Here is a 16,440-nt window from a genome sequence, read left to right on the forward strand (position 1 = left end):
TAGACTCGCCAAAGGAGATCCTGAGGGGTAGAGTGTCTAATTAACTGAAGATCATATGCTTCTTGATGTATCATTAACCCAATTGTATCCTGCTGGGATGGATTGAGTAGCAACGATAACGGGTAAGTAAAGGCAATAACAGGTGATTGGGTCTCTTAACATATTCACTCCAATCAATTTCTTATAGTGTATTTCGCCTAAATCTCATATGAAAGGTTCTTGAATGTAAATATCCCTATATGTCTTATCTACTCTGATATAGAGCAGCTGTTGTAGAGCAATAGTACTGCTTATTCAGACATCGAACTGAAACCTGAACATGTGCTATTCAAGTGCGTTCTCAGTAAAGTCATTATGTTTCTTTTCGTTTTCCTGTAGCAATAGATCTAGTCTTGCATATATCTACAAATATCATCCTCGATTATAGATTTATAGCTACCCCATATAGCTAGATTGTTGCTCGGAATGGCAAAACGCTCGCCAAGATATATATAATAACAACAATGACGCACGTAACAGGTTCCATGTTGACCCATCTATCGTAAAACCTGTCATACATACATGGACAGGACACATAAGTCATGTCAATTTAGAACTGACACTATTGAATCTATTTAAAAAACAAGTCTAAAAAAGAACGCAATAAATGCCTCTCCACGCAAGTTTTGATATATCCGACAACGGGGAATAAGCGCCAAAGAAGCGTATTTACAAGAACAATGTGATCATTTCGTCGTCTATTTTTTGCCTATAATGCTAAAGCACCGGATCTATTCGGCTCCATAGCGAGCCCTGTAGTCCTTCAACCGCTGGATCTCGGACTCCCCGATCCTATCGCCCAACTTTTCGATCAAGTCATGAAGACCAATCACCGCGCGAATGGGGATGTTTCCACCAAGGTCCCTCTGTGCAACACCGATAGCACTCTTAGGCTCAGCGTCGCTGACTCTCTCCTCACGATCGAGGAGGACAACGATACCGGTAACAATACCGCCTTCCTTCTGAATGATGCTCACGGCCTCACGGATGGCGGTTCCGGCTGTGATAACGTCGTCGACAATGACGACACGCTTTCCCTTCAGAGGAGCACCGACAATGTTTCCTCCTTCGCCGTGGTCCTTGGCCTCCTTACGGTTGAAGGAGTAGCTGACATTGTCCCAGGTTCCCTTAGCGGACGCGGAGAGAGAGTCCCGCACCGCTAATTCATTCAGAACGGAGGCGCACACCGGAATACCCTTATAGGCCGGGCCAAAGATAATATCAAAGTTGGGCTTGGTAGTACCGTCGGCCGCAACAGTTACAAATGGCGGGGCAGACAAGACACTGGCATAGGCCGCCGAGGTGGCACGGAGCAAAGGCGCAGTGTGAAGGAGAGACGAGGTGAAGAAGTAAGGAGATTCACGGCCAGACTTAAGGATAAAGGAGCCAAAGGATAGAACGTTATTCTTCATCAACAAGGGAAGCAAAGTCTCCTTGTAGTCCTGCTCAGCGGCAGGAGCAGGGATGGTAGCTGCGGACATTGTTGTATTTCTTCCTTGCGACGACTTTTGTGTTGATAGAAGATTCCAGGGTTGAGTGGAACAAGGCTGTCAATTTGGAAGCCTCAATTGGTTCAACGAAAAAAATAAATAAATAAAAAAATAGTCCAGAGTAGTGAGATTCGGTGGTGAGGCTTGTTCTGGGGAAGAAGACGGTTATCAGCGATCGATGGGTCTTTTTTTTTTTATGATTTTCTTTTAGCCAATTTCTCAAAGAGGGGCAAGGCGGAGGCCTTAGGCCAATGACCGGAATGAGGGGTCTGGAAGGAGGCCCGTGGATCGGACCGACGTATCGTCTTAGCTCTCCCTCTCTCCTTCTTCCCCCCATTTCCTCCTCCTCTGCTTACCGCCCAATCTGCCTGATTCAAATATCTTGGGTTGAACTGGTGTCTCTATATAGTCCTGCATCTCATATTCTAGGCACTAAGTAACCCTCCGGCTCTGTTGAGGGTCTGTGACTGACCGATTGGGAGTGGGACACGTGCCACAGGACAACCTCCGAAGTCCGGCCTTCTTTATGATAGGTTATCTCATCTTCCCCTTGCTTTAACGTAAGGCCGTTTTTTTTCCCTCTCCCCTGGGCCTTTCTTCCTTCTGAGACCTGGCTTTGCAGCAGTTTCTCATTCTTTCAATTCTTCTTGATTGTTTGTTGGAAGATTCTCATTCGGTATATTAACACTGTGTTCGCTGGCAGGCCCGGTGACCGACAAGACCAGGAACGGTTAGAACAGTGATTAAGAGAGCTGTTTTAACTAGGGCAATTTTCCCCAGTTCTTGTAAAACAGCAATTTTGTTCCTGTAAGTTCAATCTTTTGGACTTTCCAGCCAAGCTGACATTGCACTGCAATTATCATTCCGAAGAGATCCGCTAATTCTAGTACTGCTATCTAGTCTAACTACACAATATGCATATTAAGGAAAAGCTTGCCCAAAATGAGACCGCTGAAAGGGTCGGTATCTCATTTGAGTTCTTCCCTCCCAAAACAGCGCAAGGTGTGCAGAACCTTTACGACCGAATGGACCGAATGCACGCATTAGGCCCGTCCTTCATTGATATCACATGGGGTGCCGGAGGACGGTTGTCAGACTTGACTTGTGAGATGGTTAATGTGGCCCAATCGGTGTACGGACTGGAGACTTGCATGCATTTGACATGTACAGACATGCCGACGGAGAAGGTAGATGCCGCCCTACAGGCCGCCTACAAGTCTGGCTGTACTAATATCTTGGCCCTTCGTGGTGACCCGCCTCGTGAGCAAGAGAAGTGGGAAGCTGCAGAGGGCGGACTTCGTTATGCGAAGGACCTGGTCAAGTACATTCGGGACAAATACGGAAACCATTTTGACATTGGAGTGGGAGGTTACCCGGAGGGCGCGGACGATAACCCAGATGTGGACCTCTTGATAGATCACCTGAAGGAGAAGGTCGATGCAGGAGCCTCATTCGTTATCACACAAATGTTCTACGATACGGACATTTTCATCAGCTGGGTAAAGAAGTGCCGCGCCAAGGGAATCAACGTGCCTATTATCCCTGGTATCATGCCGATTCAAACTTATTCCGCGTTTATTAGACGAGCAAACTGGACAAAGATTCATATTCCCGAAGATTGGCTCGAGACTCTGGAGCCAGTGAAGAATGATGATGCGGTTGTCAAGGAGATTGGAAAGGTCCTGATCGCAGACATGTGTAGGAGGCTCCTGGCAGCTGGCATTAACCATTTGCACTTGTAAGTTGGGCTTCTCTATCCTACCAAACTCGAAAGCTCATGAATGTTATTAGTTATACGATGAACCTTGCCCAGGCCACGCAGCTGGTCCTCGATGAGCTGAAACTGATGCCCTCCGAAGAGACCCCAATCCAGCGACCCTTGCCCTGGCGGCCGTCGCTTGGTCTTAACCGTAGGGCAGAGGATGTTCGCCCGATCTTCTGGCGGAACCGGAACTCTTCTTACATCGCTCGCACGCAGACATGGGATGAGTTCCCGAACGGCCGCTGGACCGACTCCCGATCTCCAGCCTTTGGTGAGCTTGATTCTTACGGTATAGGTCTCAAGGGCACAAACGAACAAAACATTCAACTGTGGGGTGAACCGAAGTCCATTCGGGACCTTTCGCACCTCTTCGTTAGTTATCTGGAGGGTAAACTGAGTCGGTTGCCCTGGAGTGACACACCTATCAGCTCCGAAGCGAAAACTATCAAACCCAACCTAATCGAACTCAATAACCGGGGTATCCTCACTATCAACTCTCAGCCCGCTGTCAATGGAGCTAAGTCGTCTCACCCTGTGTATGGATGGGGTCCGAAGAATGGCTTCGTCTACCAGAAGGCATACCTCGAACTCTTGATCCCCCCATACTTGCTTGACGAACTGATTGCCCGCATCGAAAGTAACGAAGATCTTACCTACCACGCAGTTTCAAAGAATGGCGAATTGCGGACCAACACCCAAGATAGCCCTAATGCCTTGACTTGGGGTATCTTCGCCGGTAGAGAGGTTGTCCAACCTACCATTGTTGAAACCATCAGTTTCCTGGCCTGGAAGGACGAGGCATACCGTCTAGGTGAAGACTGGGCTAAGTGCCATGCTGCTACGAGCCCCAGCAGGAAATTCATTCAAGGCCTGGTGGACAACTGGTACCTTGTTAACATCGGTGAGTTAAGCCTAAAGCTATTCCATCTTCATTTCACTTGCTGATCCTTTATCCAGTCAACAACGACTTCCACAACACATACGATCTCTTTGAACTGTTCAAGGACTTGAACGTAAAAGATTTCGATGTCGAAGTCACCGCAGACAACGCCGGCTCGAAGTCCCAGGCGGCCGAGGCCACCGCAAACTAATTTACCTATATCACGAACAACCCCAGCAGGCTATACCTGCTCTACAACTTCTCTAGCATCTCTTCAACGATTTACTAAGACTTCTTAATTCAACATCTATATCTCAACGATACCTGCCTGGGGTCGATCCACCCCGAGGCGCGAAATGGCTTATGGCGACACGAATTGAAGACCTCTCAACGATTTCTTCTTTGAGCGTTATTTAATTTCAACATGACTTTTAACATTCAACCTTATACCCCACCCGATTATTTTCATTTCTCATCGCGCGCGAGAAGAATCTCAAAATTCAACATCATAATCAAGTCTCCCTTAGAGCCCGAAGCTCAGGGGTCGTCAACCATGACCCCACCTCCTCTTTCGCTTTTGTCTATACATTCTTATCACAACCTTCTATCTCGCTTTTCTTTTCTTTCTTTTTCTTTTCTTTCTTCCTTTATTTTAAACAGAGCAGGGCTACATAAAACAGGGTGATGCGATACCTTACGATAATTCAACACTATGGATGACAACGGAGTTGGGTTCACGAGAAACGAAAAAGTGATCCTTTTCAACACGGGATACGGAGTTTCTTCATGAAGTCTTTGATATATTTCACGGAATTTATTTACTCAAGTCTTGAATAGACACATAGACTTAAAAATCCCAAACAAAATCAATGTGATAATGATAGTTACTTGCCTTCAGGCCTTTACACTGTTGATATCTTTAGATGATATGCGGGCCGGTCTTTTTATATAGTGCGCGTTTATACCCGAAAAGGATACCCTGTATTGCACAGCCGTTCATAACGATAACTGACGTCGCTGGAAAAGACGTTCAAGCATAAGAATAATACATGAAATGAGGACCCGCCACTAAAGTATACAAAAATACAAGAACAATGCAAAGTACCAAAAGTGTCAGGTTGTCATACCCTGGAGAACTCTTCCTAGCGCACCCAAAAACCACCCAAGAGGCCTTATGAACCATACGATCCAGCTTCCGATAAGAATCACATACTCAACCGCTCGCCCTAGAAACATCATGATAGAACCAAGAACGCCAATATAAATCACCATTTGACAAAGATCAGCCAGAAAACGAGCAAGATCTTTCTCACTTGGTCGAGGCCAAGCCCCTGTTGTGGTATAAATGGAGCAAGCATGCAGCAGGTTTCTGAAAACATGAAGGCAATGCTCAACCATGTTCAGAATACAATTCAAAGCAATTTTGGACAAGACAGTCCTTGAATGCCGATTGTCTATTATCTGCGTAAAGAGGCCTTGTGCCTGCGCAGCCGACAGGACGAAGATGTCCATGATCAGACTCATAGTGATTGAATTCAACAAGCCCCGGTAGTCTGCATTTACCGCACTTGTCTGTAGACCGGCACGCAAATCAGCGACCCTAGAGCGAATATGTTCTTCGTGTGTGAACTTGCCACCCGATTTGTCGTTTTCCTTGTGATCTGTCTTACGATCGTCCTTAGGATCGTCGACTTGTAGGCCATCCAATTCGGCTACCTCAACAATTCTAGCGGTCTGCGTTGGCGCTTTTGGGTATCGCTGATCCCTCGTGAGCGAGCTGGCGGGAGAGATATCATGGCCCGAGGAGGGTATGGACTGAGATGAGTCCGATATACTCCTTGCAGGGGGTTGATTATCGTTGTTCGGGGGAGCAGCAGGTGCTTTTGGTGGGGCGGTATTATGTATGCGTTGGCCGAGACTTTCTGTCCGTGACTTTACCATGACGGGCATACGGATGTACCCACGTATGGCCCGGCGCCTTTCCGCGCTCATATACCCCAATTCTGCTCGAGCCTGCTGTACCACTGGAACTTTCTTTACGTGAGTATCTCTCGAGGTTGAAGGTGCTGGCCAAGTTGCGTTGGATCTCTCCCACGAATTTTGGGTCGCTCGTCGTAATCCCGATGGTGAAGAGTGCATCTGAGGCTTCGCCCTTACATCCTTGACGGTTTCGCCTGCTATTCGAGGCGGTACGCCTACTCGTTTCGGCGTAGCGCCTCTCTTTTCCTCCGTGGTCACCATAGTGCGTGTGATAGTGGGTGTGATAATGAACACATCGTCCCCATGGTTCTTTGTCTGGTCCTGAGTACTTGCCGCATGGGCAGCATGGTTTTCGTTCTCTTTCCCCGAGACATGCGCAGGCATCTTTGCCTTGTCTTGCCGTTGACATGTAGTCTCGTGACACATCGTCTTCGGTGACTGCTTGGAGCATTGGGCATGCTTCGAACTCTGAAAAGTTGGCTTCCGTTCTTCTTGAGCAACAGTCTTTTCCTCCGATATTGCAGTCATTGAGTGGGTTGACGTCATTATTTTCTTCCAATCTCTTGGTTTGGCTATTGGTGTCGACACATCCACCACTCGGGGGCGCTCGTTGGTTGACGAGAAAAAGAGAATCTCGTCGGGGTTCTTGTCGTATGGGCCCTTGATTTCTCTGCACCCTAAAAAAGAGCCGTCCGGATTAGCATCGGACACCTTCTGCTTTAGCCTCGATGGTGCCTCTTCCCAGATAGTGCTGCAGCGCTGTTTCCCAATCTCATCAGGAGAGTAATATCGATTATGACCAAGCGGATACGTTGCCGGTTGCTCACCTGCATCTACCGGACGACTTGAGCGTGAGTCCTGGCCATCGAGGGTACCAAGCTGCTTTCGTTCACCATCTGGCAGGTTCGGTTTGTCCTCAGGTGTCATGGTGCGCGGACTTGGTAGAGTATCGGGATCAAGCATCGTCTCTCCCTCTTTGTGCACATTTTCAATGCTCTTCTGAAACTCCACAATCTGCTCCACACTCATTGTTGGCGGATTTGGGTCTTTGGCTGAGGGCATATTGACAACAAATCTATCTTCCCACTCGGTCATTGAGCTACTAGGGCCTGACACTGGTGATATGGAAGGGTGTGAATGAATGGACGAGTTGGTAGTGTTATCTGTCTTCTCAGGGGACCTTTGAAGCGTCGTGTCGTGGGTCTTGTTGTCTGTCAGTTTGTCCTTACTCGACTGAGATCTATCCTGATTCACGGAATACCCCTTAGAGTGGGACACAAGTCTACCTTGACTGCCGATGGTAGGACCCGCTATTTTGGTTGTGGGCTTAGCCCCTTGCTCAGAGCCTCTTTGACCACGAGTAGTTGAAGTTGCATTTTTCTGCTTGTGTTTGGCGATTTCATGTTTGGGTGAGCTAGCCAATGAGATAATCTTTCTATAGGCCTCCTGGTAATAATCCTTCTGTTTGTCTTTGCTCCGTGATGCTGTAGGCGACTCCCGGTCGAACTTGCCTCGGACCTTCCGCCAATATTGCTCGCGATCTTTGTCTGTCGAGTTTGATAATTCGCGATCTGACGCGCCAGGGGACCGTTTCATCTGACCGTGCATATTGATCTTCTGTTCCTTTTTCTGAGGTGTGACGGATGCTTCCCTCTTTCGCTCCTTATCCTTATCTGCAAACGCTCTAGGCTTGGGCAGCTTGGTGGCCATGCCCCTCGGTAAAAGACTCTGGGGTATTTCGGGGGATCCAATTTTCGACCCGGTCGATTTTTGGTCAGCCCCCGTCGGGTGCGCTCCATTTTGCTCGTTTCCCGCTCCTTGGTCACTGAATTTGGCACGTCTGCCGTTTCGAGCTCGAGGCTGGAGGTTGAGTAAATGTCCTTTCGGTAAAGGAATATGTCCTTCCATTTTGGATCGATGAGGTAGACTAGCAACTTCGACTCTTAGGTCAGGTTCAGCTCTTCGACTTACCCATTCCTTCCTAGACGATCGGGATTTTTCCTGTGTACGGGAGGGCGTGGTGTGATTACTACGCCTCCTGAGGCGTTTGCCGTGCGAGAATGAAGCTGATGGCTCATTGAAACACGACAGAGCATTTGCAACGAGAGTTCGAGAGAACATTTGCTCTGCAGGCTGATTCCGAGTTGTAAAGGGATGACGTGCGTAATGATACGATTGGAATGCTAAGAAACCCAGCTCACCACTTCAAGGAATGCAAACAAGTCGCTCAACATGGAATGTGTGCCCCCGCTCTGACGATGTTTGGTATGGCAATTTCACATGCGCTTGGTCGGTTCCTTTCTATTTGGGTCACGTTTGGGGAAGCAGCGACGCCCTGCCCATCTGGCATGCCCCAGGCGGAATCCTAAGTAACCGAGAAGGAATTTTAGGAAATAACGAAAAGACTGGATGATGATTTGGCTTCCTCATTTGCGGTTTGGCTCAAGTTTAATTTCCGAATCTCGCAACAATGCGACATGGAACATATAATACAGTGGCTGGCCGTGTCTGTTATCAGCCTACATTCCCGAGTTGAAATAGGTCGATACTGTGCCCCTTGAATGTAATAGGAATGTCATTTTGAGCGAACGAAAAGATTAAGGACCCCCAAACTCCCCTTCCAGATGCTTAGTTAAATGTTGTCCACAAGACTATATGTGGGTGAACGGTATAAGAATTCCGAGGAATGCGTGATGAACCAGCCTACCATGAAGTTGTCCTCTTTTCCACGAGAAACAACTCATAAGATTGAATTGTCTAGAATCTTCCTGTTTGGCGACGTAAGTGAGATGAGTTCGTCTTGAGCCTGATGCAATGGGGCTCGCGTCACCAGGAACATTGCTCTTCTTCAGCGGACTAGACGGCTTCTTCATCGGACTTGCACCTCGCTCTCTATAGAAGAAATCTCCAGTACTCTGGAGACGGCGGTCAAAGTTCGTGGAACTTGATTTCCTCAAAGGGGAATTAGCATGCGAGTAAATACCCAGACTGCCACCATCTCCCGTGGCGGTAGGGGTTTGACGGAACTGGGGCTGCCGAATTGACGAGATAGGACCTCGAACAATGGGAGAAGTGTCCCGCAAATGACTTGGTGTTTGGAGCGGGCCTTGGTATTGAGACGGGCCAGAAGGTGTTCCAACTAGTGATTGACGTCCAGATGAAATACCATCGGGGTCAACATGTTTAAGGTAGTTGGGGTTCGGGCTGGTCTTGAAGCCGCGCTGGACAATAAAGGTAGGAGTGTAAGTGTCCACTTTATTAGATTTGGATTTAGAGCCGGATAGGGTGACATCTGCGTCGGAAAACTGAGTGCCGACATCTCTCATTAAAGGCTGAGTTCGAGGATGCACATATTTTGTGTCATACTCTTTCAACACTTCCTTATGTACCAGGGTAGAATCCTTTGCCTGCTGCTTGAAGGAAGTTGATAGGAATGTCATCTGTACTGACAGCAGTGTGGTCAAAAAGATTGTCGTCACAATTGTAACGCTTGGTCGCGGATCTGAAAGTTGTGTAGGCAGGAAAAGCCAGTAGACTAAGACATGTCCAGGACTAAACAGGCAGAACAACCGCAGGCAAATCGGTAGAGGGTCCCAGACTGCAAGCTCCCACACGTCACGCTGCGCATCAGGGTGCGCTCTTGATCGTGCCGACCCGGAAATCACATTGGCAAAGTATCGCAGCGGTGAGGCCGGAGTTGAGTCAACACGTACACGGTGGGCTGATGGTGTCGCAGGTGCGCGGTCAATTGATGCTTCAAACATGCGATAGTGTCGTTTGCGGTAAAATGTATAGAAGCTATTGAGCCCGGTAAAACAAACGAGGAGATGAACGACGAACGAAGCCTGTGATGATGTTGTTCATTAGCGTTAAAGCATTCCACGTCACACAACGAGCCTGGACTTCAAAGATATAGACGGAGACAATTGATGGCGACAGACAAACAACTTACAAACCAGCTGAGCCAGGGAGTGCCTCCATCTTCGCCGAAAACATCATCTATGGCTCTCCCGCCACTGGGTTGAGTGTTGGCTCTTGCGATTAGAAAGACCACGTTCAAGGCCACACCCAAAGGCAGCGCCCAGTCCTTCTCAAACTGATCCCAATCATTTGCGTCTATCTCTTCCGACAGCCATAGAAGAAAGTCCAAGGGGTTTAGATAGGATTTGATACGCTCTGCCAATGGTTGGCGGCGTATGAGCCGGGGCATTGTGACGCCGAAAAAGCTACGATAATAGCGCGAGCAACTGTATATCAAAACAAGTATTAGTATTTTAAGTGGCTCCGAAGGGTAGATAGAAATCAGCAACTGGACTTACCTATGGCAAGACAAAGATAACAAGCTGAGAGCAAGTTTTCCGTCCCACTTGTGTAAACATACAACAACACAGAGAAAAAGCGCATACAATAGTGCTTAGGTAAGCAGGATCGGGGCCACTTATGACGACTGTCCGATCAACTTGCGGGAAGTCGAGACTCCACGGGGACAGTGTCACCCTTGTCCCAGATCCCACTTGCTTTCGAGCTGTTCCCTTCGCCGACTGCTCGTATCTATTACAATGGCGGCCCAAGCCAAGGTACACTTCCCACCCCCCTTCTTATCCGCACGAGCCCGACGGCTGACACAACACAGGACCGGCAGTTCCTTGCTGTCATCGGAGATGAAGAGTAATCTACAGCCTGTGGGGTTATCCCGAACCAAAGCTTTGCTAATTCCCTATATCAGCTCGGTGACTGGACTTCTTCTCGCAGGTGTTGGTGTAAGTGATTTCAAGAACGCTATAGCAGCCGACATGCCCGATAGTGAACTAATCTGCTTTCCAAAGCATGTCACAGATCCCCCCGACTCCCAAAGGAATTTCCTCGTGGTAGACTCCAAGACCGAAACCTCTACGATTGAGAAAGCGTTCGAAAACTTTACTCAAGAAAGAAAAGATATTGCTATCGTTCTTATCAATCAACACGTATGTCATTCAAGCTAACTGCTTCCCCCGCCCTAATAAAAAAGGTTAGGCTCTTCATAGTTCGTTGTCTTGCTTACGGGAGAACAGGTTGCAGAGCGCATCCGCCACAGTGTCGATTCCTTCGCCGATCCATTTCCCGCCGTCCTAGAAATCCCAAGCAAGGATCACCCATACGACCCCGAGAAGGATAGCGTGCTTAAGCGGGTGCGACGTCTGTTTGGAGAGTAGATCTCGGGAGTACCCTGTTCTACCTTTATCTATCCTCGTCATGTTATAAGTGTCATATGTGGCTGTGGGAATGGAACTGTTGTGTGCAGAGGGATGATACCCAGTTTATTCGAGAGTTGTTCATATAGACTCGTATATGCCTACCATTGATAAGTCAGAGAATGGCGCCAATCCGACATCTATGCCAGGGCGACTATCCTGCAGAAGGAGTCGTGTTTAACATTTCGTAAATAAAATGTGTGCGATTGTTTGTGCATGGTAGACAGTGAGCTGGTAGAGACAGTAGTTGGCATTTCGCCATACTCGCTCCGCGTCTTGCTTTTAACACAAGACTATTCACTTTGACACCTATCCGGAGGAGATGAAGTGGTAGGTACTACTAGTACTAGTACTCAATTGACAGTACATTGGACCACTCAAAATCTTCTGATGAGTTTGCGCCAATGGCCTATGGATATGTGCCACGTGCCTTACATAGAAACAGAGGGATCTGGAGTGGCCCAAGTATGGAATTACACGCAAAGGAAACCTTTCGTTTGATAAGCTTCACAACCAGAATTGCGCCCATTTCGTGCTTCTAAAGGTCGACGTAACTGTAGCGCATATGCTGGAGGCTGGTTTTGAAAAAAAAAAAAAAAAAAAAAGAGGCTGCGAGGGATAGCCTCTTCTTAAGGATGACGAAATGAGGCTGTCGAAATGATACGAGCAGGTCTCTCTCATGGGCCAGCCTTCCGCTGTTATTGAGAAATTCTAAGATCATGGGCAGAATAACCATCTCATGATTCTCATCCAATCCCACATCTCCAGAAGCTTGTGAAGGTGGGTCAATCTCCACGATAAGGCGTCTGGGCTCCATAACCTTAGTTACGGATATCATGCTTCAGATCCATGAAGTTTCAGTGTTTGTCATAGTGAGTAACAAGACACACTTCAGAGACCCATGTCTGGTTAGAAGGGTTAGCACAATGCTTTGAACGTTGAATAATAAACGCCATGCATGGCATTTTCACCAATCAGGCTGCTGTGCCTCTGCTGGTATCAATCACGTGGGCCCAGCCATTCGTCATGGGGGTCCCATGACACCGCTTCTCCTTCCACCTCGACAGACCTACCTTACGAGCGGTACGACTTACTACTACTTGCACCTTCCACCATCGTCATCACAAGTCTTAGTAGTACTCAGATCATTTGTATTCGATATTACATCTCCTCCTGATTCGATCCCAAGCAGTTTGACAAACCCTCGCCATCATGAAGTTCTTATCAACTGCCGCTGCGCTTCTCGTCTGCCTCGCTCCCATTTCCACCTCAGCTCGAAGCCTCGACTTCCTCAAGTCATCTCAATCTCCTATTCAAGTACAAGGCAAATCAGTCGCAGGAAATAACCCTCTGGAATACTGTAACGACCCGTCGGGCGATGTCCTAGATATTAAACAGGTGGACTTGGCACCTAATCCACCTCTTCCGTATGTCAGCGAAAAGCATACACAGGCGTCCTTTGGTATAATATTGAACATCACGACTAATTCAATACAGTGGCAAAACACTTGTCATCACGGCTTCGGGCACCTTGCGTGAAAAGATTGAGGAAGGTGCTTATGTGCTTTTGGAGGTTAAATATGGCTTGATCACTCTTCTCAGGCAGACCGCCGATCTCTGCGAACAGCTTGTCAATGTAGACCTTAAATGTCCTCTGGGGCCAGGTGACATGACCTTGACCAAGCAGGTCGATTTGCCGAGACAGATTCCTCCGGTAAGTCTTATCGCTCTATGCTTAGTTAGGGTCTGGTTTGCCAGGGATCCACTCAACCCTGTCCATGATAGATTGCTAACAGATGGCTTGTTGGATAGGGAAAATACAATGTTCAGGCCGATGTCTTCACTAAGGATGATGAGCGTATCACTTGCCTGAAGGCTGTTAACGTTGAGTTCAAGGGTCCCTTCTGAGAAGTCAGCAATATGTACAGCCTACACTTAGAGATCGATACGCTCAACCTAGGTTGAGCATGCCGTATGCTTAATTACGAACCTCAACATGTACCCTGTTGTTTCCTCCTTTTTTTTCCAATCGCATGATTCATGATTCTCTCGACTTCATTCGCTATATCTTGTACGGCGTTTCGGAGCATCCGCTCGATACTACCGCTTTCCTTGTCAAGTTTGGGTCTATTTATATATGTCGCTTTGGCATCGCTTAACTGCATCTGTATCATCAGCCCAAGTAGAGCTCCAATGTTCATACTTATGGTTTATTTGAATTAACCATTACAAATACCGTACACGAAAGTCGATCTAGAATATCCTGACAGTCACATCTCCACTAATCTTTGCAACCCTAATATAAAATTATTTCGTCTATGGTAAAAGGCTATATCAGGTTAGTCGGATATTACACTGCTAAACTTGCTGCTAGTACCTAGTATAGCACCACGAACAGAGCCGCCTTTCTATACGCTGATTCAGGGGCTGGTCCTAGATACCCAGAAACATAAACCGGATCCAGTAACGAGACACATTGATGGACGTATCTATTCTTTAACGCGAGATAACAGCATGAACTCCATATTATGCTCGGAATAGTCTAGGTATAACATATTTACATATCATGACGGTACAGTCTTCACAGTCTAAGATTTATTATCAAACTTTAGGCCTCGGAGACGAAAATGCCAGCCATACCCATACCCTGGAAGAGATATAATTAGTACAAAGCTAACTTCGGGCGCCTTAAGCAAGCATTGCTGAGACAGGTATCACTCACAGTTCCAACACACATGGAAGTGACTGCCACTTTTTTGTTCTGTCGACGTAATTCGGAGAGGGCAGTAACCACCTGTCGCGCTCCTGTGCATCCCAATGGATGGCCGAATGCACTGCATCGGTTAGTATCAACGTTAGAACTGTTTGCAGGAGACTGGCTTAGCTTACATTGCACCACCCCGAGGGTTCACCTTGGATTCGTCAAGACCAAGTTTTTGAACACAGTAAGTGCCCTAGATAAAGTTAACAACGAATTGGGGAAACGAGGAAGACAGAGAGGTTGTGTTTATTTACCATAGATGCAAATGCCTCGTTGATTTCAAAAATATCAATGTCATCCTTGGTCAAACCGACCTTGGAGAGGATCTTAGGAATAGCGATAGACGGGCCAATTCCCATGATTCGGGGCTCTAAGCCGGCAACAGTGGCCCCGCCGAACTTGGCCAGAATTGGCTGGCCCAGTTCTTGTGCGCGAGATCGTTTCATGAGGACAAGCGCTGCGGCGCCGTCGGTAATTTGGCTAGCATTGCCACCAGTTGTAGCACTGGGCTTCCACTGGGGGAAAGCTGAGCGGATCTTGCCGAGTGATTCGGCAGTCGTGCCATAACGAATACCATCATCACGATCGACCACAATGTCCTTTACCTCTCCAGTCTTAGGGTCCTTAACCTTGGTATGAACGGGAACAATCTCGTCATTGAACCAGCCAGCTTTCTGGGCATGCTCTGCTTTCTGGTAGCTCTTGGCAGCGAACTGGTCGTGCATTTCGCGAGTAATTCCGAATTGAGATGCGACATTTTCGGAGGTCTGCCCCATGGGCTGCTTGTTCTGGGAGGCAATTGGGTGTGATGTGATCTTGTCGGATAGCTCTGGGGCACCGTTGTCGGGGTTGGTGCTCATGCTCTCTGCTCCAACTGCGATACCAACATCGATTGAACCAGCAATGATCTGGTTGGCAATGTTCTGGATCGCCAGCAATCCAGAAGAACAGAATCGGTTGACAACCGATGCTGCGGCAGTGACGGGGAAACCTGCTGCCAGAACAGCAGAACGGGCGATGTAAGCTTGGCCAGGGGCAAGGACATTTCCGACACAGACATCTTCGACAAGGTTAGGATCGAGTCTCGACCGCTCGCGCACATCCTATTTGTTATGTTAGACACGGATGAGCTCGACATGGACAAACAAGCACTTTACCGTCAGTAGTGAGATGAGAAGCTCATCTAAAGTGGTATCCTTCAAGCCACCCTTCCTAGCTTTTGTGAGGGGAGTCCGCAGGGCGAGTGTAATCACCTATACAACACATAGTCAGTCTTTGATGCTACTCTAAACAAGTAGTATTGTATTTCTAAGCATGAGAGACATACCACATCGTCAGGGTTCTTCGCCAAGAGCTTTGACTTTGCGGACACAGCACCAGGGCTCGTAAGCTGGTTTGCGATAGAAGACAGTCGTTGTTGAGGCGAAGACATGTTGAAAGCTTATTGATCACGGTAGTACCTCCAGAGGTGTTTTTTCCAAGATACTTTTTTTTGAAGACAGAAGTTACTACTAGTAGCTCCCCCGCAATGATGCACACGTCGTAATATTATAATAACCTAGGGCGAAAATCAGAAGCATAATCAGCCGCGGTTCCTAAGCCTGGGGGACAAGAGCGCCATGGGAGAATGGATCAAAATACCGAGCCGAAAGTTGGGACACAGCCAATGGATAAGGTTGGTTGGAAGATTAGGCTCATAGATGCCGTTGCTCGGTGCTGGAAGCTGCCCAGACCTGCCGAGTGGACTTGCCGTTAAGCTGTAACGAAGGCGTAAGATACGGTACAGCTGAGTGGCCTCGGCTGTCGGTCGGATTCATCAACAGAAGGCTATGATTGGGCTTCTACAAACTTTGTGGGGAAGTTGATAGTACCGTAACTCCAGAAGGTCTCTGGTGGAGAAGTCATATGGGGAAATCAATTGGAATCACTGGATAAATATTGTATTCTATATAGCAATTCAAAGTCTTGCTACATCGAGTGGTACTTGGGACACCAATACCTTGTATGTACTACTAGTAGTAGTAACACCATGGATGATGCAGATAATGTATGTACGGAGTACAGTGTCATTAGATTGAAGCCTGAGGCATATGTTGTGTCTGCAGTCGTCTTGTCCCGCTCCATTCCAAGGTTGACAGTATGGGATGGGTGTCACTTCCGAGTCCCCACAAGCTGAGTGTCAAAAAAACGATACTTTAAGGAGAACAAATGTGAATGCTATCTGTGATTCTGTGCCACTGTGGAGGCCGGGGGACAGAGCCGCCCTACCCAATGGCGGTCTTGAAGCCCCCTAGCTT

General features: G+C 47.7%; 7 protein-coding genes across 7 annotated transcripts; 3 read left to right on the plus strand and 4 right to left on the minus strand.

Annotated features, from left to right (window-relative positions):
- Positions 1 to 770: 770 nt before the first annotated feature.
- Positions 771 to 1,520, minus strand: ABOM_010114 (orotate phosphoribosyltransferase; the record flags this gene model as incomplete). Its single annotated transcript, XM_022537242.1, has 1 exon — positions 771 to 1,520. One exon carries the CDS (start codon positions 1,518 to 1,520, stop codon positions 771 to 773), a length of 750 nt encoding a protein of 249 aa, XP_022384954.1.
- A 923-nt stretch (positions 1,521 to 2,443) lies between these two features.
- ABOM_010115 (methylenetetrahydrofolate reductase (NAD(P)H) MET13) lies at positions 2,444 to 4,382 on the plus strand (the record flags this gene model as incomplete). The annotated part of the gene is made up of 3 exons (XM_022537243.1): positions 2,444 to 3,267; positions 3,321 to 4,192; positions 4,249 to 4,382. The coding sequence occupies 3 exons, from the start codon at positions 2,444 to 2,446 to the stop codon at positions 4,380 to 4,382; spliced, it is 1,830 nt and encodes a 609-aa protein (XP_022384955.1).
- A 902-nt stretch (positions 4,383 to 5,284) lies between these two features.
- On the minus strand, positions 5,285 to 8,059 carry ABOM_010116 (putative NTP binding protein; the record flags this gene model as incomplete). Its single annotated transcript, XM_022537244.1, has 1 exon — positions 5,285 to 8,059. The coding sequence occupies one exon, from the start codon at positions 8,057 to 8,059 to the stop codon at positions 5,285 to 5,287; it is 2,775 nt and encodes a 924-aa protein (XP_022384956.1).
- A 689-nt stretch (positions 8,060 to 8,748) lies between these two features.
- Positions 8,749 to 10,361, minus strand: ABOM_010117 (Nur1/Mug154 family protein; the record flags this gene model as incomplete). The annotated part of the gene is made up of 3 exons (XM_022537245.1): positions 8,749 to 8,768; positions 8,859 to 9,996; positions 10,104 to 10,361. The coding sequence occupies 3 exons, from the start codon at positions 10,359 to 10,361 to the stop codon at positions 8,749 to 8,751; spliced, it is 1,416 nt and encodes a 471-aa protein (XP_022384957.1).
- A 451-nt stretch (positions 10,362 to 10,812) lies between these two features.
- On the plus strand, positions 10,813 to 11,343 carry ABOM_010118 (H(+)-transporting V1 sector ATPase subunit F; the record flags this gene model as incomplete). The annotated part of the gene is made up of 2 exons (XM_022537246.1): positions 10,813 to 11,115; positions 11,176 to 11,343. The coding sequence occupies 2 exons, from the start codon at positions 10,813 to 10,815 to the stop codon at positions 11,341 to 11,343; spliced, it is 471 nt and encodes a 156-aa protein (XP_022384962.1).
- A 1,251-nt stretch (positions 11,344 to 12,594) lies between these two features.
- ABOM_010119 (ML domain-containing protein) lies at positions 12,595 to 13,290 on the plus strand (the record flags this gene model as incomplete). Its single annotated transcript, XM_022537247.1, has 3 exons — positions 12,595 to 12,809; positions 12,880 to 13,096; positions 13,195 to 13,290. 3 exons carry the CDS (start codon positions 12,595 to 12,597, stop codon positions 13,288 to 13,290), a joined length of 528 nt encoding a protein of 175 aa, XP_022384963.1.
- A 700-nt stretch (positions 13,291 to 13,990) lies between these two features.
- Positions 13,991 to 15,575, minus strand: ABOM_010120 (putative peroxisomal 3-ketoacyl-coA thiolase (Kat1); the record flags this gene model as incomplete). Its single annotated transcript, XM_022537248.1, has 6 exons — positions 13,991 to 14,029; positions 14,105 to 14,216; positions 14,272 to 14,336; positions 14,398 to 15,246; positions 15,301 to 15,396; positions 15,471 to 15,575. 6 exons carry the CDS (start codon positions 15,573 to 15,575, stop codon positions 13,991 to 13,993), a joined length of 1,266 nt encoding a protein of 421 aa, XP_022384947.1.
- Between the last annotated feature and the right edge of the window lie 865 nt (positions 15,576 to 16,440).

Source organism: Aspergillus bombycis (genome assembly GCF_001792695.1).
Source record: "Aspergillus bombycis strain NRRL26010 chromosome Unknown contig00117, whole genome shotgun sequence".
Lineage (NCBI taxonomy): Eukaryota > Fungi > Ascomycota > Eurotiomycetes > Eurotiales > Aspergillaceae > Aspergillus > Aspergillus bombycis.